At 38.1% G+C, this 26750-nt stretch overlaps 1 protein-coding gene across 12 annotated transcripts in view; it reads right to left on the bottom strand.

Moving 5' to 3' along the window:
• Nucleotides 1–9386: 9386 nt before the first annotated feature.
• Nucleotides 9387–26750, bottom strand: part of PPHLN1 (periphilin 1) — a 205834-nt gene continuing 188470 nt past the window's right edge. For 5 of the 12 annotated variants that reach the window (XM_029204898.1, XM_029204907.1, XM_029204895.1 and 2 more), the window contains one exon: nucleotides 9391–10485. In XM_029204898.1, coding sequence (XP_029060731.1) covers nucleotides 10291–10485 — 195 coding nt within the window. In that variant the 3' untranslated portion in view covers nucleotides 9391–10290. Of the gene's footprint in view, nucleotides 10486–15255; nucleotides 15297–26750 lie in introns of all 12 variants that reach the window. The other 7 variants (XM_029204902.1, XM_029204903.1, XM_029204901.1 and 4 more) reach the window with 6 other exon arrangements.

The raw sequence follows: 26750 nt of genomic DNA, 5'->3' as shown, positions 1-26750 counted from the left end.
CAAACTACCTTTCTGAACACAGATCTCTGCAAACATATCCAGACCACTGGATCCATTTTGCTCCTTTGATTTACCTTGCCGTTCTCCTACCATTAACAGACCAACATTTGACTCCTGCGTGTCCACTTGCCCTACCAGTCGGCACAAAATAGAAGTTGAGGCACAGAACCAAAGCTGTCCGTATTTACTGGTATGGGGAAAAGCTGTTAGGCCTTGGGAGGGCAGACCTGAATCCAATAGGAAAACCAGTGCTCGACAGCATCCACTATACCCACCCCTGGATAGGGCAAGGTTTGGTATCTGGGCTAGACAGAGGCCCTTCAGAAACACACCAGTGAGGGGAGAGCTCTTTCCTCAATAACCATATCACCATTTCCCTTGTCTGGTTCATTTTAAAAACATAGCAGCGAAAAAATAATGCATACACGTGGTTAAAAAACAACAACAAAAACAGTGAAGAATCTCCTTTCCACTCTCCAACCCCTCAGTTCCCCTCCCTAAAAGTAACCACTGTTATCCATTTCTAGTGTATCCTTCAGATGTTCAAACCATATTTACATTCATGTATCTTTTAAAAATGGCAGCACACCAGACCGGCTCAGACTTGCTTTTTTCACTTTACATGTGGACATTCCACGTTAGTGCAGATAGGTCTGCCTCATTCTGTTCTCGCAATGACTGCTTAACAGTCTGCTTTTGGATATACCGTAATTTATGTCACCAGTCCTTTAGTGATGGGCTTGAATTTCCTTATAGACACCTTATCCCGCACTGGCACATATGCACATAAATTCTGAGCAGCACAGTTCCTGGGACCAGGGTTATGCATTTAAAGTTTTGAGGGTTATCACCTGTTTTCCTCCAGAAGGCCATCTCCTGCTCTACATTTACAACGTACGAGAGTGCTTCTTCCCTCACAATCTCACGTGACACAGGAGCAGACTTCCTGATTTTTGAAGACCTTTTCAGAACCTATGCTGCAAACAGTGGGCATCCTTTTAGAAAAGACTGTTGCTTGGAAAGGATGGATCACAAATAGTAAACAGGTAATACTCAGCCTTACTTCACCTGGAGAAAGGCAGGTATAAGCTGAAGTCACTGTCCTCTAGCTTTCAAGTCATAGTTGCTTTTGCTTCTGGCAATCATCACTCTATTCATCTTTTCATTTCCTTCTATAAGGGTCATATAGATTGCCAAAGGTTTTAAGGGAATGCAGAAATATTTATTCATAATAATAATGTACCCTTTAAAGATTTTAAATCTTGGTTAATAGCAATAACAAAGGAGACTATCTACAAAGGAAGAAAGGGAAGCAGCTACCTTGCAGTTCTGTAAAGAATTAGGCTAGAAAACTAGGCCTACAGTTGCTATAAAGTGTTCATATAGATTTAGTTAACAAAGTGTCTAGTCAGTCACTAAACTCTAAAATTTGGTCCCAAGGTAAATATCAAATATTAAAACACTGCCTCTAATCTCTACCTGGGTGAAGCAGAACCCTAATGATTGCATTTTCCTCACTTCAGACCAAACTGGAGAACATTTTGCTTACAGCCCACGTAGGGATGCCGATAAAACGTCAATGGGAACTCCTTTCAGCACTCGGTAAAAGAAAATGGTTCACCTTGTGTATGCACTTGCTCTTCTTGGCACTCTGCTTTCCGGTTCCTGAGTTAAACAAAAAGTACCAGAAGTGCAGGGAGAGATTTGCTGTCTAACCCCTCTCACTTTAGAATACAAAGCACGGGCCATCCCAAAAGGGTAGTAAAATTGGAATGGGCACTGAAGACTGCTAGATTTCCCTGTGTGGCATGTTGCCCTGCCCCACAAGGTCCTTGGGTGACAGGCTGGGCAAGTATGGGTGTGGAGGTGTTTGGGGAGTGCCCAAGGGTGCGTAGTGCACAGGATTGTCAACTGTGTGGGCAGGCTTTGGTTGACTGACCTGCTCTCCTAAGGCGCACTCGACTGCTGCTGTGGACAGAGAAGCAGTGTACATGCTAGACCTTCAGACTTTCCGAAAGGAACGAGGAATTCGAACTTCTCTAAAACGTCTGCCAGATTCTCAATGCTAGCAACTAATTCAGACATTTCTGAAACGCTTTGAACAAAATGAGCCTGCCATCAGCAAGCCACCAATGCATGGGTTATAAATTAAGCACTTGAAGCTGTCTCTTGGAGCTGTCTAGAGGAGGCACGACTAATTACCGTTTACAGAAATACATGTGACCGTTTTTTGAGGCACAAGGAAGAAAAATTATTGGGATTAAAAAAAAATTCCACTAAGAGCCTCATTACCAATTTAATGTTAGCAACACAATTATAAAAAACCTTTTAAATTAGGCAAATGAGAAAATTGCTAATTGCCTAGATTCTCTAGCCATTCTATGAACTGTCTGAAAACAAGGCATGCTTCTGTACAGTCACATGGGTTTTCTGTTCACTGTCAAGCACAGGAGGAAGGCTTCCAGGTAAACAGGAGAAATACACAGGAGCAACTGAAATTTGCATCTCTGAGCTCATGTTTTGCCAAAGTCACAGAAGCAGTAACTTTACCAGGGGAAGAAAGTTGAAGGGTGGCTTCCACAAAATGTTTAGGAAGGAAGTGTGGAGGAAAAGTAAGACATGGGGTATGTGTATAGACTTGGTCACAGGATCAGAGCCAGTCTATTCTTTTTCAACAGACCCAGCTAGCTGGTCAGGTAGTCCCATTTTAGAGATCCATTTTAGCCTCAACTTCTCTTTTTGCAAAAGAAATTTCACATCCCTACTGCTGTGTGTGTACCAGGTGCTGTTAGGACAACTTTAGAAGTAGCTTGCAGCCCATTCTCCAGAAGCATTTGATTCCAAACATAAAAATACTAAAAGTAAGAAACTAGTTCTCTTAAATGCTAATACTTGTTACAGTGTTCTTAGGTCAACGAACCAAGTAACTGATGTTGGATAAGGTGATTACTGGTCTAATATAAACCTACCATAAAGCTGACCTTGGAGTGACGCAAAGCACACTGGTCTTCAGGATACAGGAAGATCTGGGTTAGGAGACTCACGTCTCTCATTAACTCAGGCGGGTTAAAAGCTCTGACTCAGTTTCCACTTCTGTAAAATGAGAGTACTCAGCCACCTCAAAGGTCTCCTTCCAGCTTCAGTATTCTGTGGAGACTCGATTTATCGGGTCAGCCAACAGAAGAGTCTTCCCACTCAGCATAAAGTGTTGTTTCCCTTTTCTGACTCTTTCATTTACCAACATATTAGGCAAGGATTCCTAAAAGGATGATCCTTCCAAACACCATGGCTCATGGGAGTTGGGAACTGTAAAGACGGTTGGTGCTTTTTTATATTAATGCTTGGGACTCTGAATGGGCAAGAGGTTAAACTAAACTGTGAAGTTTGGAAATGGTTATCTCCCTATCAGGGCATGTAGGCAGTCTGGAGATGGCATAGAGTATGTGGAAGACAAGATATTTTCCTCCCAAATGTTGTTTCTCCCCAATTAACAGGATAAAAAGTAAGATTTTTTTTCTACAATGCTATTGGCAGCATAGTCCGGAATCTCTGAACAAGTTGTAAGCAAAGCTGAAAAAGTGTTAACTGTTTAATCTTGGCTCCTAGAATAGGAGAGTTGAATTACCAGGCTCATTCCACTGAAATGGCTCTTGGCAAACCACAGTGGGTCCAAGTACCGCAGCCAAAGAGCTCTGGCTGTGGGAGCTGTGACCCTACCTGCTACCTGCCCCTTAACAACCGCCTCTTCGGAGCCTCAAAGGTGTGTTCTAAACTAACTCCAAAGCACAGGTCATGGGAACCGACAGGTGAAAACCAGGAAAAATCTACTGAGCTAGGATTTGAAAGTTATCAAAACTTTTTTGTAAAGTTATTTTTATGTATTGCCCATTACAATCATATCACACTTTAACTGTACATACCAATAGCTAGCGTGTCCTGGAGTCAGGATTGGAACCTAGTTCTGAGTGACCACCGAACTTCCACTTCTTCCAAGAACACTGAGTGTAGCGTTGAAAGATTTAGGTAAAACCTTGCCTCTGCCCCTTCCTGCTGTATGACCTTAGATGACTTATACCTTCTGCCCTTAACGGTAAAGTGAGAAAAAAATCCTTATTGCTTATAACATGTGAAAGTGTGTGTGAATCTAAAGAACACTAGTGTGGCCATTCTAACCTTGTTCAGATAATGAAACAAATGAGAAACATGGTGTTCCTCTCTGAATCCTACATTTAGTATCTTAAACCTGAAATGTACTGTAAGCTACATCCGATATGGTACATTAGAGTCTACACAGAAGTAACAGAACACAAAGTTTTTAAAAATGGGAAATTCCTACAAGGCGGGACTAGTCTCATGCCCCTCCCCCTGCTTGGAGGGCATATCTCCTTCACTCAACATTCCCACCTCGGGACAGGGAGGCCGTGGCCTTTGCAGCAGAGGTTGAGCTGCCCCAGAAGATGAGATGTTGAGAAAGCAGTGCCTCTCCTCTTGGCCGCTGGGGTGGACCAGGTTGCTCTTGTGTTGGAAAGAAAAGGTGATTTTCACAGAAGACTCACCTCTCAGTTGAGTAAGCCCCACAGGGTTCAGCAGAACTCCACCCACTGGGATGGTGGAAAGCCACACTGGCCAAGCCCACATCATGGCTAAGGTTCAGTCCTGGCCAGTAAAGGAAAGGGAACACGAACGCTTGAGCACGAAACATACCTCAGCCTGCTGAGCTGCAGTTCTGCTGGACTGTAGCTTCTCTCTCCCCTCCCTGAGCCCTCCACACGCTCTCTCTCACACACACACAGCCCCATCTGCTGGGGGCTGACCCCCTTTCTGGCCTCAGAAGCCTCAGGCAAGCGTAGGGTGTGGGCACACCAGTTGGCTGGTGCTGGGCCCGCTTGAAGGCATCGCAGACGTTTGGTCCGTGTGTCTTTCTCAGGGGTTTGGTCATGAAGGATGGCCTCTGCCCACTCGAAGGATGCAGGGACAGCATACCATGTCTTGTCACCGGGTCCTCTCCCTCTCCCTGGGCAGCTTGCCCAGGCTTACCCTCTCAGTGAACCCTCGCTGCCCTCAAGGACAACAGCAGGGTCTCAGCCAGAAAGCCTGAGTGGGGGCACCGGCAGGAGTCCCAGAACAGGGCCCTGAGGCAGGAGGAGCTTTCCCGGATGGTGCAGTCCTGAAGGCCATGTGCCAGTCAGCCAGGCCTACTCTGTCCTCGCCTCCCCCCATCTCATACATGTTCTAACCAGGAGAACCAGGACAGCACATGGGCAGCTCAGGTGGTGGATAGAGACCTCAGATGTCCTCTTGCAGCAAGAGTCTGTATATGTTGTAATTATTTTCTATCTTACATGTCCTCGAATGTTTATATTTCAATAAACTTCAACCTTTTCTCTCTCTCACATATACACACAAATGGGAAAAAGATTTAAAACCTTACACAATTTTAAACAAGTGTTGGTGAAGACGTGGAGAAAAAGGAACTCTCATACACTGTTGGTGGGAATATAAATTGGTGCAGCCACTACGGAAAACTGTATGGAGATTCCTCAGAATAATTTAGAACTATCATATGACCCAACTATCCCACTTTTGGTATTTATCCAATGAATATGAAAACAGTAATTTAAAAAGATACATGCACGCCTATGTTCACAATAGCCAAGATATGAAAACAACCTAGAAGCCCATCTGATGAATGGATAAAGATGTGGTACATATATACAATGGGCTACTACTCAACCATAAAAAAGAATATCTTGCCATTTGCAGCAACATGGATAAACCTTGAGGGTATCATGCTAAGTGAATAAGTCAAATGGAAAAAGACAAATACCATATGATTTCACTCATGTGAAATGTAAAAAACAAATGAGCAAACCAAACAAAAACAAACATGTAGATACAGAGAACGGAGCAGTGGCTACCAGAGGGGTAGGGGTGGGAGGGAGGGTGAAATGGCTAAAGAGGATCAACTGTATGGTGACGGATGGAAACTAAATTTTTGGTGATGAGCACACTGTAGAGTATACAGAAGTAGAAACACAAGGTTGTACACATGAAACATAAACAAATGTTACCTCAATAAAAAATAAAACACAACTCCCCCAAAAACCTTACACAATTTCAATAATAATGGTCTAACATTAGAACACCATTAATCTATGGGAGCAGAGCTCAAAAAACAACATGCTATAAAAAGCAGGCTGTCTCTACTGCTATACAAATGTGCACGCAGCCTTAAAAATATTTGTCATCAAATGACATCCTAAACGCAACTTGAAATAGACTCAGGAGACTAGCAAAGCCTTTTATATAATCAGTACCCATTACTTCAAGATCAATTATTATCGTACAATGGAAATGCAGGACTGGTGCAGCCTGCTGAAAGCCAACTTCAGTGAAGCTAACCCTCAAATATCATTTGTATTAGTTTGAGCAAAAGGTGAGCTGCTAACCAGAAACCAATAATATGGCTTAAACCGTAAAGACATTGATTCCTCTTTCACATAACAGTTCAGCACTCCATATGGTCACACAGGGATCCAGGCACCTTCTATCCTGTGGCTCTGCAACAATTCAAGGCTGGGTTGCTATTCCTATTACTTTAGGGAAGGGATAAGAGAGAGCATGAAGGAGGTACATCCACTGTCCTAAGGGTCCCAGCCCAAAAGTAGCAGCACTTCCACTCAAATTCCACAGGAGAGAACTTAGTCACCTGATCACAACTGTGACAAGAGGGACACAGCAAATATAGTCCTAATTAGGCTGTCATGTGACTCAATTTCAATTCCATTACCACGGAAAAAGGGAAGAATAGATTCTGCTAACCATACCTTAGTTTTACTAGCTGCCCCCACCCCACCACTTTTTTCTTTTTTACTGAATTGGGTACCATCAGTGCTCTCAAGAGAACTGGCAAGAAGGAGATGCTAACCCACAAACCTTGGTCTAACAAGCAGAATGTGGCCATTACTCACTGGAGGTGCCGGTGCCAGCCTGAGCAGTGTGACAGACATTATGCCGCTTGGGTGGCTGGCTGCCCAAAACACTGAATATTGTCCACCATGAATATTTCAGGGATGACCAGATCACCATCTCCAAAGTTGTTGCCAAAAAACTGTCAGCGTTTTCCTAGGAGTTTAGGATCCCTCGTGGGAAAAAGTGTGAAATGAAGCTGAAACCACTATACAATATTTTGGCATTGTAGCACAGTCCTTTCTTAAGGGGATCTGCCCTCCCTTTCCTTCATGAGGTTCTGGGTCTGTGAATTGGCTCAGGGCTGGGGGGCTGTGAGAAATCAACATTTTTGGCAAGAATAAATACAAAGGTAATTATTTTAAAATCTTATTCTTAAGTAGGAGATTTTGGATTCAAAGTCCTTCATATTCTGCTCTCAACCTACCTTTTCCTACATTCGTCCCCTATTGTCTTCCCCAACCTGAACTTCTAATACTTTTCCTTCTCTCCCTGAATAAGTCCTATTTCTCCAAGACCCAGGGGATCAAATGCCACTTCCCTTGTGAAGCATCAAAAACTAGGAGGACCTACAACGTTCCAAACTATGCTAGGAACTGGGGTCACAGAGACAATGTGGTTCCTGTCCTCCAGAGGTTACTATAAAGACAGAGGATTTTAATTCTGTAATTCTCTGAAACTCAGATTCCTAATTACACAATTATTGAGCACTACTGTACACTCAATCTTATCTCGCTTAACTGCTTTCTCAGATATGGAGACTCCCCAAGTCACCAAAGTTAATAGCTTCTCAAACTCCCTCCATCCTGCTGCTGAGTCAGGGGCAATCTTGCTGTAGAGAGTAATAAAAATCTACATTTAAGCAAAACACTCTAAGCCTGTTAAGAAAAAAAAAAAAAAAAAAGACAATCTAATTATTTAAACCCAGTTGCTTTATTTTGCACTTTTAAAATTCACAAAAAGCTTCACGATATCTGCTCTTCCCCTGTTGATCATCAAGGCTTAATGGTGAGACAGTGAAACCTTTATCACAGGAATTGGGCATACTCAAAAACAATGGATCATTTACAAACAAATTTCTTTAATCAAGAACATTTTGCAACATACATACTCTGGCACTATCTGAATTCATCTATGTTAAAATAAGACTTTAAAAAGCTTTAAAAATAAAACAGATTTAACACTGACAAGCCTACCAGAATAATGCTGATGGCAAGCTATAAATAGCTTTAAATGTTGAATGTAATTTGGGGAAAGGGGAAAAGGAATTATCTGTTGAACCTATATTTAAATGCATCTGTGAGTAAAACTTCTCTAGTTTAATGAATTTCAACAAAGTGAACAACTCCTTTGCCTCAAGGTAGTTGAGTCTCAAGTTTTATTTTTATTTATTTATTTTTTTGCGGTACGCGGGCCTCTCACTGCTGTGGCCTCTCCCATCGCGGAGCACAGGCTCCGGACGCGCAGGCTCAACGGCCATGGCTCACGGGCCCAGCCGCTCCGCGGCATGTGGGATCTTCCCGGACCGGGGCACGAACCCGTGTCCCCTGCATCGGCAGGCAGACTCTCAACCACTGCGCCACCAGGGAAGCCCTCAAGTTTTATTTTTAAACTTGTGACATCTTGACTTAAGGAAATGAATCCTGGAATTAGAATATTTAAGAAGAAAAACATTGGCGCAAGAGAGAAACAAGACTACTTTCTTAGTCTTTCTAACGTGGATAACAGATAAAACCACTGTTCACATTAGGGAAGAATAGCAAAGGTGATATGCAGGGTTTAGTTCTGGCTTATGTACAATATCTAAATTCAAGGTGGTCTCATACAGGAAATTTAATAATTGTTGCCTTCAATTAGTTTTTTAATTTGTGGAATGGCATAATACATATTTTGAGGCATGCATTACAGGATCCACTACAATTATTTACACTGCTATTTTCACTTTTAATATAATTTTTATCTACTCTGGGGTAGCTCTCTGGATATAATCAATAGAGGCCACTAAAAATAATGCCAGAATTCAAGTGAGAAGAGAGTGGAAATGGAAAGAGGATGGGAGGATAATGAAATTGGGTAGCAATAACAAACATTTTTAAAGGTTTCCGAACACATGCCATGAAATTACATATTTTGGCTAAATGCCACTGGGCAGCTGGAAGTGATCAGGAAATGAGTGGAATATCCTAATTGTCCCAGTTAGATTCTTAACTAACCCGTGATTTGGATGGCTCACTCATGAAGGACTGTTTACATAGGCTGCTTGGTGAAGGGTAGTTGTGCTAGGCTTACAGCCTACTCTGCTTTGTTTCGTTCAAGAACACTTTTAGAGGGCTATGCACCCCTAAAAAGGGCAGCAGAACAATCAATCTGTTAGACTACAAACAGAGATTAACAAAGGCATAATCTGTAAATGGTTTAATTATGGATATGTCATCAATCACCTTCTTTCTTGAGATGGGGAATATGGGCCTATGGAAAAAATGAAACTCCACTACTCCCCCATGTTGTAAATTTTTCTCTTCTGGTTAGAAAGTTTTAAAGAAATCTCAACTTTAAAATAGGCCTCATCTTTCATCTTGAATTGCCCCTTCTCTTAGTCTTATATATGATATTGTTTAAAACTCACACATCAGTGAGACTAGTCAGGAGTTTCAGGACCATTTTAATAGAAGACACTGAGTTTATTTACTTGGAAAACAGGATTTTATTATGGGGTGACTTTTAGAGATTTAAGTGCTCTGTTTTATCACAATGAGAATTATCCTCAAAGCAAATATTCTCTAAGATAACAAAGTATTCAGTTTACTTGGGTAATATACTTAAACATATTAAAAGTTACAAAGCCTAAGATAAGCAAGCAACAAGTCAATAAAATCACCTCAGGATTCTAACATCTTCACATGGTGTCACTGACTATGAAATGCAAAAAGACTATAAATGTTTAAGTGGAACGGTCTCTAACCTATACATTACACTAGTGTGACCAAACAAATGATCGCATAACTAAGGAAGACTACAGGACATGAGTAAGTGCAGAAAGCTGCTCTCCAGGACTGCATTTTCAAGAAAGCTTGAAAAATTAACTGACCCATCACTTTAGGAGGGAAAAAAAGATAAGTATGGATTAGGAAGCTCTACATGTAGATAAAAAAAAAATTCTAATTAAAATATCTTAGACTATTTTAGATGTTTATTTGATATTGGAAATATGGTCACTATCATAAAGTATTTCTCTTCATCACAAAAATTCCATATATTAAGGATTTACACAATCCAGGGGGGGAAAAATCTAGAAACTTTTTTTTTGCCTGAGCAAGTAATCTAAAAAGGCTCTCCAAAATCTTGACTAGAGGTATCATACTCTGCAATAAAATGCTTGAGTTCTTCAACACACCGCTCACCTATTTCATGTAAATTCTGTCTCAATGCAAACTGTATAGACTTTTCTAATGAAGGATCTTTTTCAATCAGCATTTTCACAACCATCCCAAAAGTTTCACAGTCTTGTCGGTAAACCTAGAAAGATGAAATACATTGTGGTTAGCTAAGAATAATTAGCCAAACATTGAGCTGATTCAGCTGGCAGAACTATGGTGCTAAAAATCTAAAAGGGAGACACAATACTGCTGAACCTCTCTTGGCTATGAGTATACACTACTGCCAAAGGCCATTTAAACCTCTATCTCTGAGATTTGCTGACAAGTTGAATGAGTAGAAAAGCACTGATACACCACATCACTGACTATAGAAATCTGGCATGGCATTTGTCAAGCATAAGGCAGTCTACTAACAGGACATCAGACCAGAAACGAGAAGAACTGAAAACAAATGCCAGCTAGGTAAGGCACGTTGATGGCTTTATTCTTTACTTGTTTGGAAGAAGTAAGTTACCAAGCCCTGAACTTCAGATTATTTGTTTGAATCATGACCAGATGACAAATTTAAAATTGTTTAGTATACAAAAAACAACTATAAGAAGGCTGAAAGTATTTATTTGAAAAAAGCTTTTCAAGTTATAAATATTTAACCATAATTAAAATCACCAAGGCAGAGTTAAGATCAAAGCAGTATGTTATACACGTACATGTTCATGCATGCATGTGTGTACACATATATGTATATATGGATACACACATGTATACATGTGTATATATGTATATATTTTTTCCACCTCAATGTATATATACATTATACTATTTTACTTCAATATGTATATATAATTTTTATCAATGGCAATTAGGTATTATTTCCTGTCCAAAAATTGCTAAATTTTCTCCAGACTAAATGTTATTTCTTCAGTTTACAGTCACAAAATGCATTTTAGATTTCTATGCTATTTTTCATACTCTGCAATTCATGTATTTAAAGAAATATTACAGTTAAGTCTCCCTGAAAATTAAGTGAAATACAAATTGTCTGATTTAAAAGAACTGTCACATTAATTTTAACTTTTCCAAATTTAACAAAAACAATCAACATAACATGTTTATTCTCTGAAAAAGGATTTTATTCATTTTCTAAAACCTTAGAAAGAAGTAATTTGAGACACTGCTTCGCTTATGATAGTTTTCATTCCTCAAATGATCACTGCTAGTTGTGGTGGTTGCTGCGAATATTTTTTAAATGTCTGCAAGATTGTTTTTATCCTTTAAAATAGCTATTTAAAGAAGAATATTTATTTTTGACTATCAGTACTAGGTTGCTAAATTATTCTAAATTCACTTCTTTGCTCTTGAAAACTATTCACAAGCCCCAAATTAAAAAGAGTTTTTCAAATGACCTAGAAATTAAAATATATAAAACCCTCAGCTGCCTTCTCCATCTCAGCACTAACACACACACACACACACACACACACATACACACACACCCCTTTTTCTAAATAGTGATGAAATTTACTAATAGCCATTAAGTTTAATCCAACTATTTAAACCAAACATTTATTCCAGTTTATCTTAAGGTTTACATGACCCAGAATTGATATTACTAACTACTCTAATAAACCAACTTAGGAAACAGTATACCATTCACATGATATTACATAGGCCGTCAAGGCAATAGAGCACAGGAACTGGCCTAACAAACACAGAGTACCTAAACTAATGAAGCCAATGCAGTCCCCATGGGGGAAGGTAAATTCCTTACCAAACCAGTCAAGCCACATAATAACAGCATTCTAACACCAACCACAGGCCTCAGAAGACCACTTTGTGGGTGGCCTAAATTTTATAGGCTTCTTTATAGCAGATGTAACTAGATGAGGATAAGGTTACACTGTGAATTAACCTGCAAACTCTTTAATGTAAATCTGCTGTTTTACCTAAACTGTAACTCTTTGTTTAGCATATTTACAGAACATAAATGTACTACAAATTTGCATATCAAAAGTAAAACCATATTAAAATGTGTTCATACATTTAAACTGCAAACTACTGTCACTCTGGAGACAAGATAATACAAGCATTTAAAGGTTCTGTTTTATTTTTTAATTGTAAATCCTTTTTGAATTATTCACTGAAATAGACAAATTTTTGTACATTAGTTGACAAGAACAACTAGAACTGCCCAAAGCAATGTAATTCTCTACTACAGGGTAGATTTTCTAAAAAGACTGCTTAAAATGCAATGGTTGGGCATTAGACAGGAAATAATCAGTTTTTTGTTAAAGGAAGAACCTCACCCTCCAAACTTTTATAAATAAAATTCACAACGGTCAGAAACATATTTCCGAAATCTGTTCCACAGTAAACTCAATCCCAAACAGGAAGGGTGTAGTTATCTGTGGAAGAGTTTGTTTGCTTATGGTCCCAAGCTGGAAATGCATTAATAATCTTCAGATCTGATATCTACAGGCCACACAGGAAGATTTTTTGTTGTTGCATTTTCCCTTGATTGGACCTCATCAAAATGGGAAACATGTTAAAGTTTGGGTGGGGCTCACATACACTGCATAGAAACATAAGTTAAGTTTGCCAGCATAATGAAAACACTATCCAAATGTGCTTTCACACAGTCCCTTATTATAGTAGTCTGTGTTAATACTTGAATTCTCATAAAGTGCTTCTAGGAATAAAGGGATATGATAAAATAAACTACCAAGGCTTTTTACTATTAATTATGCTGTCTAGTGACTGAAAGAAGAATATCTGGCAAAACAAACTACATACTTATAATGACATAAAATTCCTCTAAAATGTATATATCATTGTAGACCTTACCTCTGTTCCCACAAAAAAAGAAAACAAAATAGGCAAAATGAGTTGTTAGAATTTTCATTTCAGACAAACCATCTTTAGCATATATATTACAGCTCCATAAGAGTAGTTCGGTGGAATGATAGAGATAACAGAGCCATTAGCCACAGGAAGCTACTTAAATTTAGGTAAATATGCATATACTTATCTTAATATTTAATTTATAATTTATATTAATATTAGGAGGTACATGGATAAACTGCAAAAGTCAGACATGCACACAGCCTTAAAAGACTGAGGAATCAAAAACAATGATTTTTCTCTATTGTTGATACCTCAACATTCCATATAATTTCCTTTATCTGAACTAATTTGGTTCAAATCCTATGTGTCCTATTTCAGGAGAGTCACATCCTAATGGGAAAGGTAAACACAGACAAGTAAAACACAGCACAAAGGAGATAACTAGATGTGGAAGGTGACAGGGAAGCTAGAAAGACTGAGTTCAAATCCTGACTCTACTACTGTGGTGGGCTGAATAATGTTCTCCACCCCCACCCCATCCCCAAGATGTCCATATCCTAATGCCTGGAACCTACGAATATGTTACCTTACACGGTACAAGAGACTTTGCAGATATGTTGATGTCAAGGATTTGAGAAAGGGAGATTATCCTGGATTATCCAGGTGAATAAAATATAATCACAAAAGTCCTTAAAAAGAAACGCAGAAAAAGATAGGAAATTGATCACAGAAATAGAGGTTGAGCAATAACCTTTAAAGATGGAGGAGGGAGCTACCAGCCAAAGAGTACACGCAGCCTCCAGAAACTGAAAAAGGCCAGCAAAGAGATTCTCCCCTAGAGCCTCCGGAGTAAGTACGGCCCTTGCAGACACACTCTTGGACTTTACACATTCTTCTTAAGCTCACATGGAACGTGCACCAAGATACACCACATTCCAGGCCATAAAACACGCCTTAGCAAATTTAAAAGAACAGAAATCATACAAAGTATACTCTCAGACCACAGTGGAATTAAGTTAGAAATCAAAAGAAAGAGAGCTAGAAAAATCCCAAGATACTTGGAGATTAAACAACATACTTCTAAATAACACCCAGATCAAAGAAGTCTCATCAGAAATTTTAAAATATTTTGAACTAAATGAAAATACAACTTACCAAAATTTGTGAGATGCAGCAAAAGCAGTGCTTAGAGATAAGTTTATAGCATTAAATGAGTATGTTAGAAAAGAAGATAGGGCTTCCCTGGTGGCGTAGTGGTTGGGGGTCCGCCTGCCCATGCGGGGGGCGCGGGTTCGTGCCCCGGTCCGGGAGGGTCCCGCGTGCCACGGAGCGGCTGGGACCGTGGGCCGTGGCCACTGGGCCTGCGCGTCCGGGGCCTGTGCTCCATGGCGGGAGAGGCCCGCGTACCGCCAAAAAAAAAAAGAAAAGAAGATATAAAATAAACAATGTAATAAGCTAGGATTCTAGGGAAAAAAGAGCAAATTAAATGCAAAGTAAGTAGAAGAAAAAAATAAAAATCTGAGAAATCAATGAAATTGAGAAAAAAAAACTAGAAAATCAATAAAACCAAAAGGTGGTTCTTTAAAAAGATGAATAAAATTGATAAACCTCCAGCCAGGCTAACCAAGACAAAAAGAGAGAAGACACAAATTATTAATATCAAAATTGAAATAGGGGTCACCACTACTGACCTCCCAGGCATTTATAATAAAGGAATATTATGACAACTCTATGTGCACTAATTTGATAAATCAGATGAAATGAACCAATTCCTTGAAAGATACAGTCTAGCAAAACTCAAACAAGGAAAAATAGATAATATAAATAGGCCTATATCTATGAAAGAAATTGAATTAACAATTAATAACATACCAAAACAGAAAGCACTAGGCCCAAGTGGTTTCATTGGTAAATTCTACCAAACATTTAAAGAAAAAATGATACCAATTCTTCACAATCACTTCTAGTAAACAGAAGCAGAGGGAACATTTCCTACTGTTCTATGAGGTCAGCATCACCTTATTACCAAAACCAGACAAAGACATTACAAGGAAGAAAAATTACACACCTGTATCTCTCATGAACACAGATGCCAAAAAATTCTGAAATCTAAAATACAATAAACAGAATTATACATCACAGTCAAGTGGTATTTACTGCAGGTATGCAAGGTTGGTTCAACATTTGAAAATCAGTTAATGCCATCCATCACATCAATGTGCTAGAAAAGAAAAATCACATGATCATATCAATAGACGCAGAAAAGCATTTGAAAAATATCCAACACTCATTCACAACAAAAAGTCTCTGGCAAACTAGGAATAGAGGAGAACTTCCTCAACTTGATAAAAAATATCTACAATAACCCTACTGCTAAATCATGGTGAGAAAGTAGATGCTTTCCTCCCAAGACAGGAAACAAGACAAGTATATCCCCTTTTACAACTCCTATTCAACACCATACTGAACACAGATAATGCAGTAAGACAAGAAAAGGTATACCAATGATGAAGGGAGAAATAAAACTCTCTTTGTTTGCAGATGACATGACTGTAGAAAATCCCAAAACTGACCAAAAAACTAGTGGAACTAATAAGTGATTAGAGCAAGGTTGCAGGATACAAGGTTAATATACAAAAGTCAACTGCTTTCCTAGATAACAGAAATGAACAACTGTAATTTGAAATTAAAAACAAAACACAGCACCAAAAAAACTAAGTATAGTATAAATCTAACAAAATAGATACAAGATCTATATGAGAAAAACTATAAAATACTGATGAAATAAATCAAAGAAGATATAAATACCAGCATACCTCATTTTATTGCACTTTGCTTTATTGCACTTTACAGTGCCTGCAGTGTTTTTTACAAATTGAAGACTTGTGGCAACCTTGCATCAAGCAAGCCTACTGGCACCATTTTCCAACAGCATTTGTTCACTTTGTGTTTCTGTGTCACATTTTGGTAATTCATGCCATACCTCAAATGCTTCACCAGCAAAAAGATTATGGCTCACTGAAGGCTAGCATTTTTTAGCAATAAAGTATTTTTTTAATAAGGTATGTATATTGTTTTTTTAGACATATTGCTATTACACCCTTAACAGACTATAGTATAGTATAAACATAACTTTTATATGCATCGGGAAACCAAAAAATTCATGGGACTTGCTTTATTGTGATATTTTCTTTATTAAGGTGGCCTGAAACTGAACCTGCAGTATCTCCTAGGTATGTCTGTAAATGGAGATATAGTCCATGTCCATGGATAAGAAAATTCAGTATTGTTAAGAAATCAGTTCTTCCCAACTTGATCTATAAATTCAACACAGTCACAACAAAAATTCCAGCAAGTAATTTTGTAGATATTGACAAACTGATTCTAAAGTTTATACAGAAAGGTAAAAGACCCCAGAAGAGTCGACATAATACTGAAGAAAAAGAACAAAGTCAGAGACCTGACACTCAACTTACTATAAAGCCACAGTAATCAAGACTGTATGGTATTTTCAAGAGAACAAAGAGATCAGTTGTACAGAATAAATAGCCCAGAAATACATTCATACAGTTGAACAGTCAACTGATCTTTGACAAAGGAGCAAAGGCAATTCAATGAAGAAAGAATAGTCTTCAACAGATGGTGCTGGAAGAACTGATCATCCATGTGCAAAATCTAGACAGAGATGAACTCAGAATGGATCATAGACCTAAATGTAAAATACAAAACTGTAATACTTTTAGAAGATAACAGAGGAAAAAATATAGGTGACAACACCAAAAGCATGTCCCAAGAAAAAAAAAAATTGGATTTCATTAAAATTAAAAACATCTCCTCTGGGAAAGACAATGTTAAGAGAACAAACAGACAAGCTACACACTAGGAGAAAAATCTTTGCAAAGCATATATCCGACAAAGCACTAGTATCCAAAATATACAAAGAATTCTTAAAACTCAAAAACAAGCTCAGTTTAATAAATGGGCAAAATATCTGAACAGACACCTCACCAATGAAAACATTTAGATAGCAAATAAGCAAATGAAAACATGTTCAACATCATATGTCATTAAGGGTATTGAGTATTAAAACAGTAATGAAATGAGATACCACTACACACCTATTAGAATTGTTAAAATCCAAAACAATGACAACCCCAATTTCTGGTGAGAATGCAAGCAATAGGAACTCTCATTCGTTGCTGGTGGGAATGCAAAATGATACAGGCCACTTTGGCAGACTACTGAGAAGAATCACACAAATGAAAAAAAGAGGGGAAACGTTAGGTACCCTCTGTACCTTAGTTTCAGTATCTACAGACCTAACTACGCTGTTGTAAGGACTGAGATAATAAACAGCACTCAGTATAGTGCCTGCTCTGTAGGAAGCATTTAATATATGTTAAAGATAGTGATGCTGATGACGGAAAGAGGAAAAACACTCTTCTGACTTTGCCTAGAGAAGGGAGTAATAGAAAATGATATTGTAACTTCTTTTTAATGTTTAACATCTAATTATATTTCTAACATCAAAGACTACAGTTAAAATTTTATCATTAATGCTTTTATTTTGGTTTTAGTTTTATCTCAAGTCCTTTGCTTTCTGCTGACAGTAATCACATGCACATTGAAAAAAAAAATCAATGTGAAGACCACATTTCCCATCTCAAGAGCTGATTAAACATGAGGAGTTCTCACTAAGAAAACATGGAGGAGGAAAAGGAAATAGCATTTTGGGGAAACTCAATTGGCTTGGCGTAGTTAAAGCATGTTAACCTCAAAGTAGGTCATGAAGAGCTTTCTTTCAAGGAGCTGAGATCTTTCAAGATCTCAACTTATACATTAACAATTAGCAAATGAGTAAAAAGCTACAAGCAGGAAGTGGATCCTTTTGATGTATCAGGGAGATAATGGTTAGGAATCAATGAAATGGGTTCCTGAGAACCAGAACTATGAATGCCACATGATGTGTTAAAGAAAGAGGCTTAATTCAGAGTAATTAAGAAGCAATATGGATATGATAATATCAAAAAAACAACCCAATCCAAAAATGTGCAGAAGACCTAAACAGACATTTGTCCAAAGAAGATATACAGATTGCCAACAAACACATGAAAGGATGCTCAACATCACTAGAGAAATGCAAATCAAAACTACAATCAGGTATCACCTCACACCAGTCAGAATGGCCATCATCAAAATATCTACAAACAATAAATGCTGGAGAGGGTGTGGAGAAAAGGGAACCCTCTTGCACTGGTGGTGGGAATGTAAATTGATACAGCCACTATGGAGAACAGTGTGGAGGTTCCTTAAAAAACTAAAAATAGAACTACCATATGACCCAGCAGTCCCACTACTGGGCATATACCCTGAGAAAACCATAATTCAAAAAGAGTCATGTACCACAATGTTCAGTGCATCACTATTTACAATAGCCAGGACATGGAAGCAACCTAAGTGTCCATCGACAGACGAATGGATAAAGAAGATGTGGCACATATATACAATGGAATATTACTCAGCCATAAAAAGAAATGAAATTGAGTTATTTGTAGTGAGGTGGATGGGCCTAGAGTCTATCATACAGAGTGAAGTAAGTCAGAAAGAGAAAAACAATTACCATATGCTAACACATATATATGGAATATATATTTAAAAAAAAAAAGGTTCTGAAGAGACTGGGGCAGGACAGGAATAAAGACGCAGACGTAGAGAATGGACTTGAGGGCACGAGGAGGGGGAAGGGTAAGCTGGGACGAAGTGAGAGAGTGGCATGGACATATATACACTACCAAATGTAAAATAAATAGCTAGTGGGAAGCAGTCACATAGCACAGGGAGATCAGCTCAGTGCTTTGTGACCACCTAGAGAGGTGGGATAGGGAGGGTGGGAGAGAGGTGCAAGAGGGAGGAGATATGAGGATATATGTATATGTATAGCCGATTCACTTTGTTATAAAGCAGAAACTAACACACCATTGTAAAGCAATTATACTCCAATAAAGAGGTTAAGGGCTTCCCTGGTGGCGCAGTGGTTGAGAGTCCGCCTGCCGATGCAGGGGACACGGGTTCGTGCCCCGATCTGGGAAGATCCCACATGCCGCGGAGCGGCTGGGCCCGTGAGCCATGGCCGCTGAGCTTGTGCATCCGGAGCCTGTGCTCCACAACGGGAGAGGCCACAAGAGTGAGAGGCCTTCGTACCGCAAAAAAAAAAAAAGGAGGTTAAAAAAAAAAGAATAATGGGTGGAAGGTTTTAATTTATTTCAAGGGGGAGGGTATTGGGAGTGGGAGATAAGGTCAGTACCTAATATGTAATTGAGGCACCTATCAAAGGGAAGTTGAGTACTGAGTCTAGACTTTAAGAGAAAGAAACAGAGGAGGGAGGGAGGGGGAGAGAGAGATCATTTTCAGCACCAGTGCCAGCTGAGGCCATGGGAGTTCCTTGAAGAACGGGATAAGTTCTTTCCAGCTCCAGTATCTGATAAAGTAGATATTCAGTAAATGCTGAATGAATAGCTAAAGTCAGTTGAGAGAATGTGTAGCATAAGAACAAAAGACAGCCCAAAGTAGACATCTAAAAACGTCAATACCAACCCTAAAAGTGACAATAAGGAAGACTAAGAACCAGGAGAGAATGAAGGAGAAAGTTTGTAAAATAAGGACACAGTCAATCAAATGCCAGAGAAAGGTTTAAGAAGCTGACAAACAAAACATGTTCATCGGATGTGGAAATTAGGGAGTAGGTGGTTAACTGCAGAAGCAGTTTACTGGGCTGGTGGAGCTTATGGAGCTATGCTGCCCAATCCAGTAGCCACTAGCCATATGTGACTACTTAACTTTAAATCTTAATTAATTAAATCAAAAATTCAGTTCCTCAGTTGCACTTCAGTGGCTTCCATATTGGGTAGTGCAAATACAAAACGTTTCCATTGTCAGAGAAAATTCTATTAAGCAGTGTTGTTATAGAAAATTGAGCAGTGAAAAAAGGGTGAAGTGACAAGTGTTGACCTGGTAAATTAATTAATATATATTTGCAACTATTTTACCATTAAAGTAGAAATAAAAGCTTTTACCACTTTTAAATAAGCACTGTGAAATATTAGTACCTGTGAAATATTCTATAATCTTTTGGTGAAATTCATATAAAAATGTAAGTTAAAAAAAGTAACTCCAATTGAGGCTTAATATACAAGGGAACATTCATAATGTCTAATGTGTTGATGAGGCTGGGAAAAAAGTGACAACATACTGATGTTAAATACTGGAGCAAACTTAAACCTTTTAATTTGGGTCTGTGGTAACGCAGAAGGTATCAAAACTATTGTCATCTATGTTGCTCCTTGTGCTATATTAATAGAAAAAGATATCTTTGAAACATCCTCCTCAAAGCTGCACTGGCTCTTAAAAACATAGCTCCTAAAAAGAACACTGATGGTTGCTAAGAAATGCGTTATGAATACATGGATTAGATCTCAACCGCCTACATTCAATATGTGGGTACAACTACTACAGCCACATAAAAAAGTAAGTCCAAAATTAATGATAAAGTAGTTAAATGCTGAAAAACCTTAGCAATTAATGTTTGTAGAATTCTCATCCATAAATACAGATCAGTTTATAAACTTACACAATTCAATCAAAGATTAATATTTAAATGGTTTTCGTTTTATCCTTTCCAGCTTATTGGTTCTTCCAATCTTAATATACTCAACAGACAAAAATAAAAGAAATAATTCCAAAGAGTCTACAAAATTTTTCGCTGATGCCAAAACCAGGGACCACTGAGATTAAATACAGGAACAAGACAAATCTCAAATTAACACTGAGCAAAAAAAGTTGCAAAGGAAATTAGAGATACCATTTATGCATGTGTTTAAAAGTTTATTTCGTTTAGGTATACATACATATAAACTAAAAATACATAAGAATGACAACCCTGAGAAGGGAGGGAGCCAGCAGGGATCTGCGAGGGGCTTTATCTACATCTGTAATATTTTATTTATTTAAAAAGAGGGGGGGAAAGCCACAAATATTAAACTCTAGTTAATGACATACATGAAGTATTTAGGTGTGAAGTGTACTGAGATGGGCAACATATGTTGACATGCACATAAAAGTAAGATGAATTAATGGATGAACAGAAGCATGGATAGATATGTCAAAGCAAATAAAACAAAATATTAATTAGAGAATCTAGGTGATCAGTATATGGGTTTGCACTGTATAATTCCTTATGCTTGGAATTTTTATAATAAAATACTAAAGGGAAAGAGAGATCTAAAGCAAAATAAGGCCTAATGATGGGTATATGGGTCTGGGCATCTCAGCTTACAAATGAAGATGGATCTCTGTTTTGCTTGGACTCTGGGTACTGAACTTTGCATCTTATCAAAGTGGGTTGAGAATTACAGATATTAATGAATCTGTAAATGCAGATATAAATTTGAATCACAGATAGCTGTGCCTGTCAACTAGAACTCACCTACTATGTGCAAGGCACTGGATTTAGTCAGTAATAGAGCAGACCCTGCCCAAGGAAATTAGATTCTAATAAAAAAGAGTAATATGTTTAAGATAACCATAAGGCAAGGTAAAATACAAAAATACCTCAGAGATATTGCGAGTTCAGTTCCAGACCATCAAAATAAAGCAAATATCACATCCCATTAATTTTTTTGGCTTGCCAGTGCATATAAAAGTTATGTCAGATAACCTATGGACTAGGAGAAAACATTTGCAAACGATGCAACCAACAAGTGGTTAATTTCCAAAATACACAAACTGCTCATACAACTCAGTATCAAAAATCCCAATCAAAAAATGGGCAGAAGAGCTAAACAGACATTTCTCCAAAGAAAACGCACAGGCCAACAGGCACATGAAAAGATGCTCAATATTGCTAATTATTAGAGAAATGCAAATCAAAACTACAATGAAGTATCACCTCACACCAGTCAGAATGGCCATCATTAAAAAGTCTGCAAATAATACATGCTGAAGAGTATGTGGAGAAAAGGGAACCCTCTTTCACTGTTGCTGAGAATGTAAACTGGTATAGCCACAATGGAAAACAGTGTAGAGGTTCCTTAAAAAACTAAAATTAGAGCTACCATATGATCCAGCAATCCCATTCCTGGGGATATATCTGGAAAAGATGAAAACTCTAATTTGAAAAGATACATGCACCCCAATGTTCATAGCATCCCTATTTACAACAGCCAAGACATGGAAGCAACCTAAGTGTCCATCCAACAGATGAATGGATAAAGAAGATGTGGTATATATCTACAATGGAATACTACTAAGCCATAAAAAATACTGAAATATTGCCATTTGCAGCAACATGGATGGACCTAGAGATTATCCTACTGAGTGAAGTAAGTCAGACAGAGAAATACAGATATTATGTCACTTATATGTGGAATCTAAAAAATAATACAGACAAATTTATTTACAAAACAGAAACAGACTCACAGACATAGAAAACAAACTTATGGTTACCAAAGGGGAAGGGGGTGTGTGTGAGGGGATTAACAGATACACACCACCATATATAAAATAGATAAAACAATAAGGATTTACTATCTAGCATAGGGAACTACATTCAATATCTGGTAATAATCTATAATGGAAAAGAATCTGAAAAAAAAAATATATATAACTGAATCACTTTGCTGTATATCTGAAACTAATACAATATTGTAAATCAACTACACTTCAAAAAACGAGTAATTTTGGGACTTCCCTGGTGGCGCAGTGGTTAAGAATCCGCCTGCCAATGCAGGGGTCACCGGTTCCATCCCTGGTCAGGGAAGATCCCACATGTCTAGGAGCAACTTCTGAGCCTGTGCTCTAGAGCCTGCGAGCCACAACTACTGAAGCCCACGTGCCTAGAGCCTCTGCTCCACAACAAGAGAAGCCACCGCAATGAGAAGCACGCGCACCACAATGAAAAGCAGCCCCCATGCGCCGCGACTACAGAAAGCCCACGCGCAGCAACGAAGACCCAACACAGCCAAGAATAAATTTTAAAAAGTTATGTTTACACTATACTGTAGTCTATTAAGTGTGCAATAGCATTATGTCTAAAAAATTGTATATACCTTAATTTTAAAATATTTTAATCCTAAAAATGCTAACCCTCATCTGAGCTTTCAGTGAGTCATAATCTTTTTGCCATAATGACATCAAAGATCACAAATCACCATAACAAATATAATAATAGTGAAAAAGTTTGAAATACTGCAAGAATTACTAAAATGTGACACAGAGACACAATGCAAGCAAACGCTGTTGGAAAAATGGTGCCAGCAGACTTGCTAGATGCAGGGTTGCCACAAACCTTCAATTTGTAAAAAATGCAATATCTGCAAAGCCCAGTAAAGCGAAGCACAATGAAACAAGGTACGTCTTTACAGTAAATGCCATAAGACAAACACAAAATATTGATATTATAATAATTCCAAAGAAAAGATCATAATGAGTGGAGAGGGGGAGGATTAAAAGCACTTAGAATGCTGGCTATTTTCAGGAATCCTGGAAGATTGCAAACAAAAAAGCATAGAAAGAAGAATGAATCTTGGAAGATAGGGAAGATTTGGAAAAGATGGCTAATGGATAGACTAGAATCAAATGGAGCTAACATATGAACAGATTGGACTTGAAATAACTTATGATTGGCCTACGGTTTAACTTCTCCTTGGACTTAACTTATACTACATTGTAGACAAACTTATATTACATTGTAGACATTTTTTCCTTATTCACCAGACAACAAACAAACCTCTGAAGATTGCTGATTAGAGGAAAATGAATGTATTCATTACCAATATCCCCTTCAAATCTGATTCAGTAGACCAGGAAAAGTAATTTGGTGCTCAATGCCAGTTTAAGAAAAGAAATTCTAAGATTCAAAACATTTTATAAAAAGGCTATATCTAGGGACTTCCCTGACGGCGAAGTGGTTAGGAATCCACCTGCCAATGCAGGGGACACGGGTTCGAGCCCTGGTCCGGGAAGATTCCACGTGCCGTGAAGCAACTAAGCCTGTGTGCCACAACTACTGAGCCTGCGCTCTAGAGCCCGCGAGCCACAACTACTGAGCCCGTGTGCCACAACTACTGAAGCGCACACACCTAGAACCTGTGCTCCACAACGAGAAGCCAAAAAAACAAAAGGCTATATCTAAAGAAAAATAGTCATAATGAAGATAAAAGGCAATTAAATAAAATAGGTTTAAAAATTCTAATTGCTGAGAAAATGGTTAACAATAAGCATTTTGCAAAATGACCAAATTTATCTGGTGGCTTTTAATATTCTCAGGTCTAAAAACAATAAAAATTCTTTAATAAAGGCCAGGAAGGATAGGCTCAATTTAGACATTTTCCCAAGTTAATGTCTAAAACGTTCATCACCGTGAAAACAGATCACAGTTAAAATGACAAGTCAGCTCCTTAAAAGATACTTGTCACTTAGAAAGTATTTCCCTTGAATAAAAAAAAAATCAAATGTAAAATTTCTCATGTATATACTGAGCTGATTTTTTTTAACATATAGCTATTTGTTATAAAAGAAATTATTAGTTGAAAATTAAATGAAGCTAATGAGTATACAACCAAAAGAAAAACCTAACATACAGTTTAAGTTAGTGTTATCCAAAGAAAATTTATTTTAACTGAGATTACTTCCAAATAAATCTTTTTAGAAATTAATAGATTTTAAATTGTTCATGAGGTTAGTCTAGTCCTCAAATGATTTAACATTATCAATCAGAAAAGTACAAAGTCCTGCCTTACAAAAGGTCACATTTTAGATTTGAATAAGGCTAAAAGAAAGTAAATAATTAGCAACAGCTTGTTCCATAAGTGAAAAATCTTACACTGGTTTGAGAGCAATAAGAGGAGCAACCTCCACCCACCCAGTAACCCTCTGACAGGAGAAACCGTTAGGAATGACTAAGCAGGAAGCAGCTTAGCTACTTCATGACCCGTCCACCACACCCCCTTCCTCCTGGTTCGTCTCTCACAAAAGAGGTCGGCGAGAATCCAAAAGTAAGGTTGCTTTAACCTTATGAAGATATGGAAGAACGACTCAGAACCTAAGCCCAGTCAGTGAGCCATCAGGAAGGGCTCACTACGCAGGAAGAATTTTAAGAAAATGGGGAGGCATCCTAAGCAAACGTCTCTATGACTAGAAATCGTTATGGGTTACAATTCTAAAGGCTTCTTTTTGTTGTTTGTTTAAATGTAATAGCATTTAGAAATTACTGGCATATTAGAAACATTAAGTCACTAACAACATCTTCACATAGGCTTTTTACATTATTTTATGTACCAGGACTATCCTCATTTTACAAAAATACTGAAGCAGAGTGATTAAAGTTCACAGTTGCAAGAAGTATGACTAACATTCACAGCCTAGGTTTCTAATTTAACCTTTACAATACTGCTGCTATAACCCATGAGAATTATTTAAATCCAAAATTAGAAATAAAGCCACGACTGAGACTAAATCTTTGGCAAAGATAAATTAATCTGCTTGGTTTTGAAGAGTGGTGTAAAGAAAGATGACCTGGAAGGCAGGTCATCTGATCACGATTCCTAACTATCTTAAGAAAATGAGACATTATTTCTGTGTGTGTGCTTCATGTCTAATACTTTATAAGTCATTCCCCTAGTGCAATCTGAAACTTGGGTTATTTTTCCATACAGTTTCAGGGATGCCACTAAAATAAATTTATGAAAAATAAACAAGTCAGATCAGCCATCTTCCCCATGCTGAGAAAAAGCACTACTGTTCTGTAAACTACTTATGCTGTTGGTTTAAAGAGCATTTTATGGCTGAAATGGGACATTTTCAATGAATTCTACAGGGGAGGCTAGTTCTTCTCTAGCTTTTTTGCCAGGTGATTCAGTGCACCTTTTTTGCTATGTGATTCACTCTATCATCCCATTTCTTTCAACATTAAAATTCTATACTGTAAAGTTGATTTTAAGGGAAATTACTTTTCCTACTGTGAAATTTCCCCATGCCTCACACTGAAAAAATTAAGTTATGGTTCAGCACATATGTGCTGTTGTGCTACTTTTTCTTTTCCTCTGTTTTCAGTGACACTAGACAGTTTAAATATTTTGTATGTAGTGCACTTTAGAAAAACTTTCATTTCGTTACAGTATCAAGGTACTGTGAATTTTCAGCTCAAGATAAGAAGTCCTTGCTAATAGTTTTGGGAGACTTAAAATGTATGCCATAGCCTCTTTTAGTGAAGGTAATGGGAGTGGGGGTTATGAAGAGGTCGCTGAACCAGAAGGTGCCAGTGAAGGGGTTGGACACACTAGAGGTGGTCAGAATTAACTATAACTTCAGTATTCTGGCAGCTTCAGCAGTTTCTGCTTAGCTGTACCTTATCCACCCCCACCCCGACCCCCATCCTGAGAGAGGCCTCTGGCAGCTATATTTATATTATATTCCAATTGAAAAATATATATTTATAGAACAAAATTTAAGGGATTTTGGTGAAAGACATATCCCAGGGCGTACTAGATTATGAATTGGGTTTATGAT

This window comes from Monodon monoceros, unplaced genomic scaffold, assembly GCF_005190385.1.
Source record: "Monodon monoceros isolate NGI ecotype Baffin Bay Population unplaced genomic scaffold, NGI_Narwhal_1 Super_Scaffold_6, whole genome shotgun sequence".
NCBI lineage: Eukaryota > Metazoa > Chordata > Mammalia > Artiodactyla > Monodontidae > Monodon > Monodon monoceros.
This window is presented reverse-complemented; position numbering and strand designations above follow the sequence as displayed.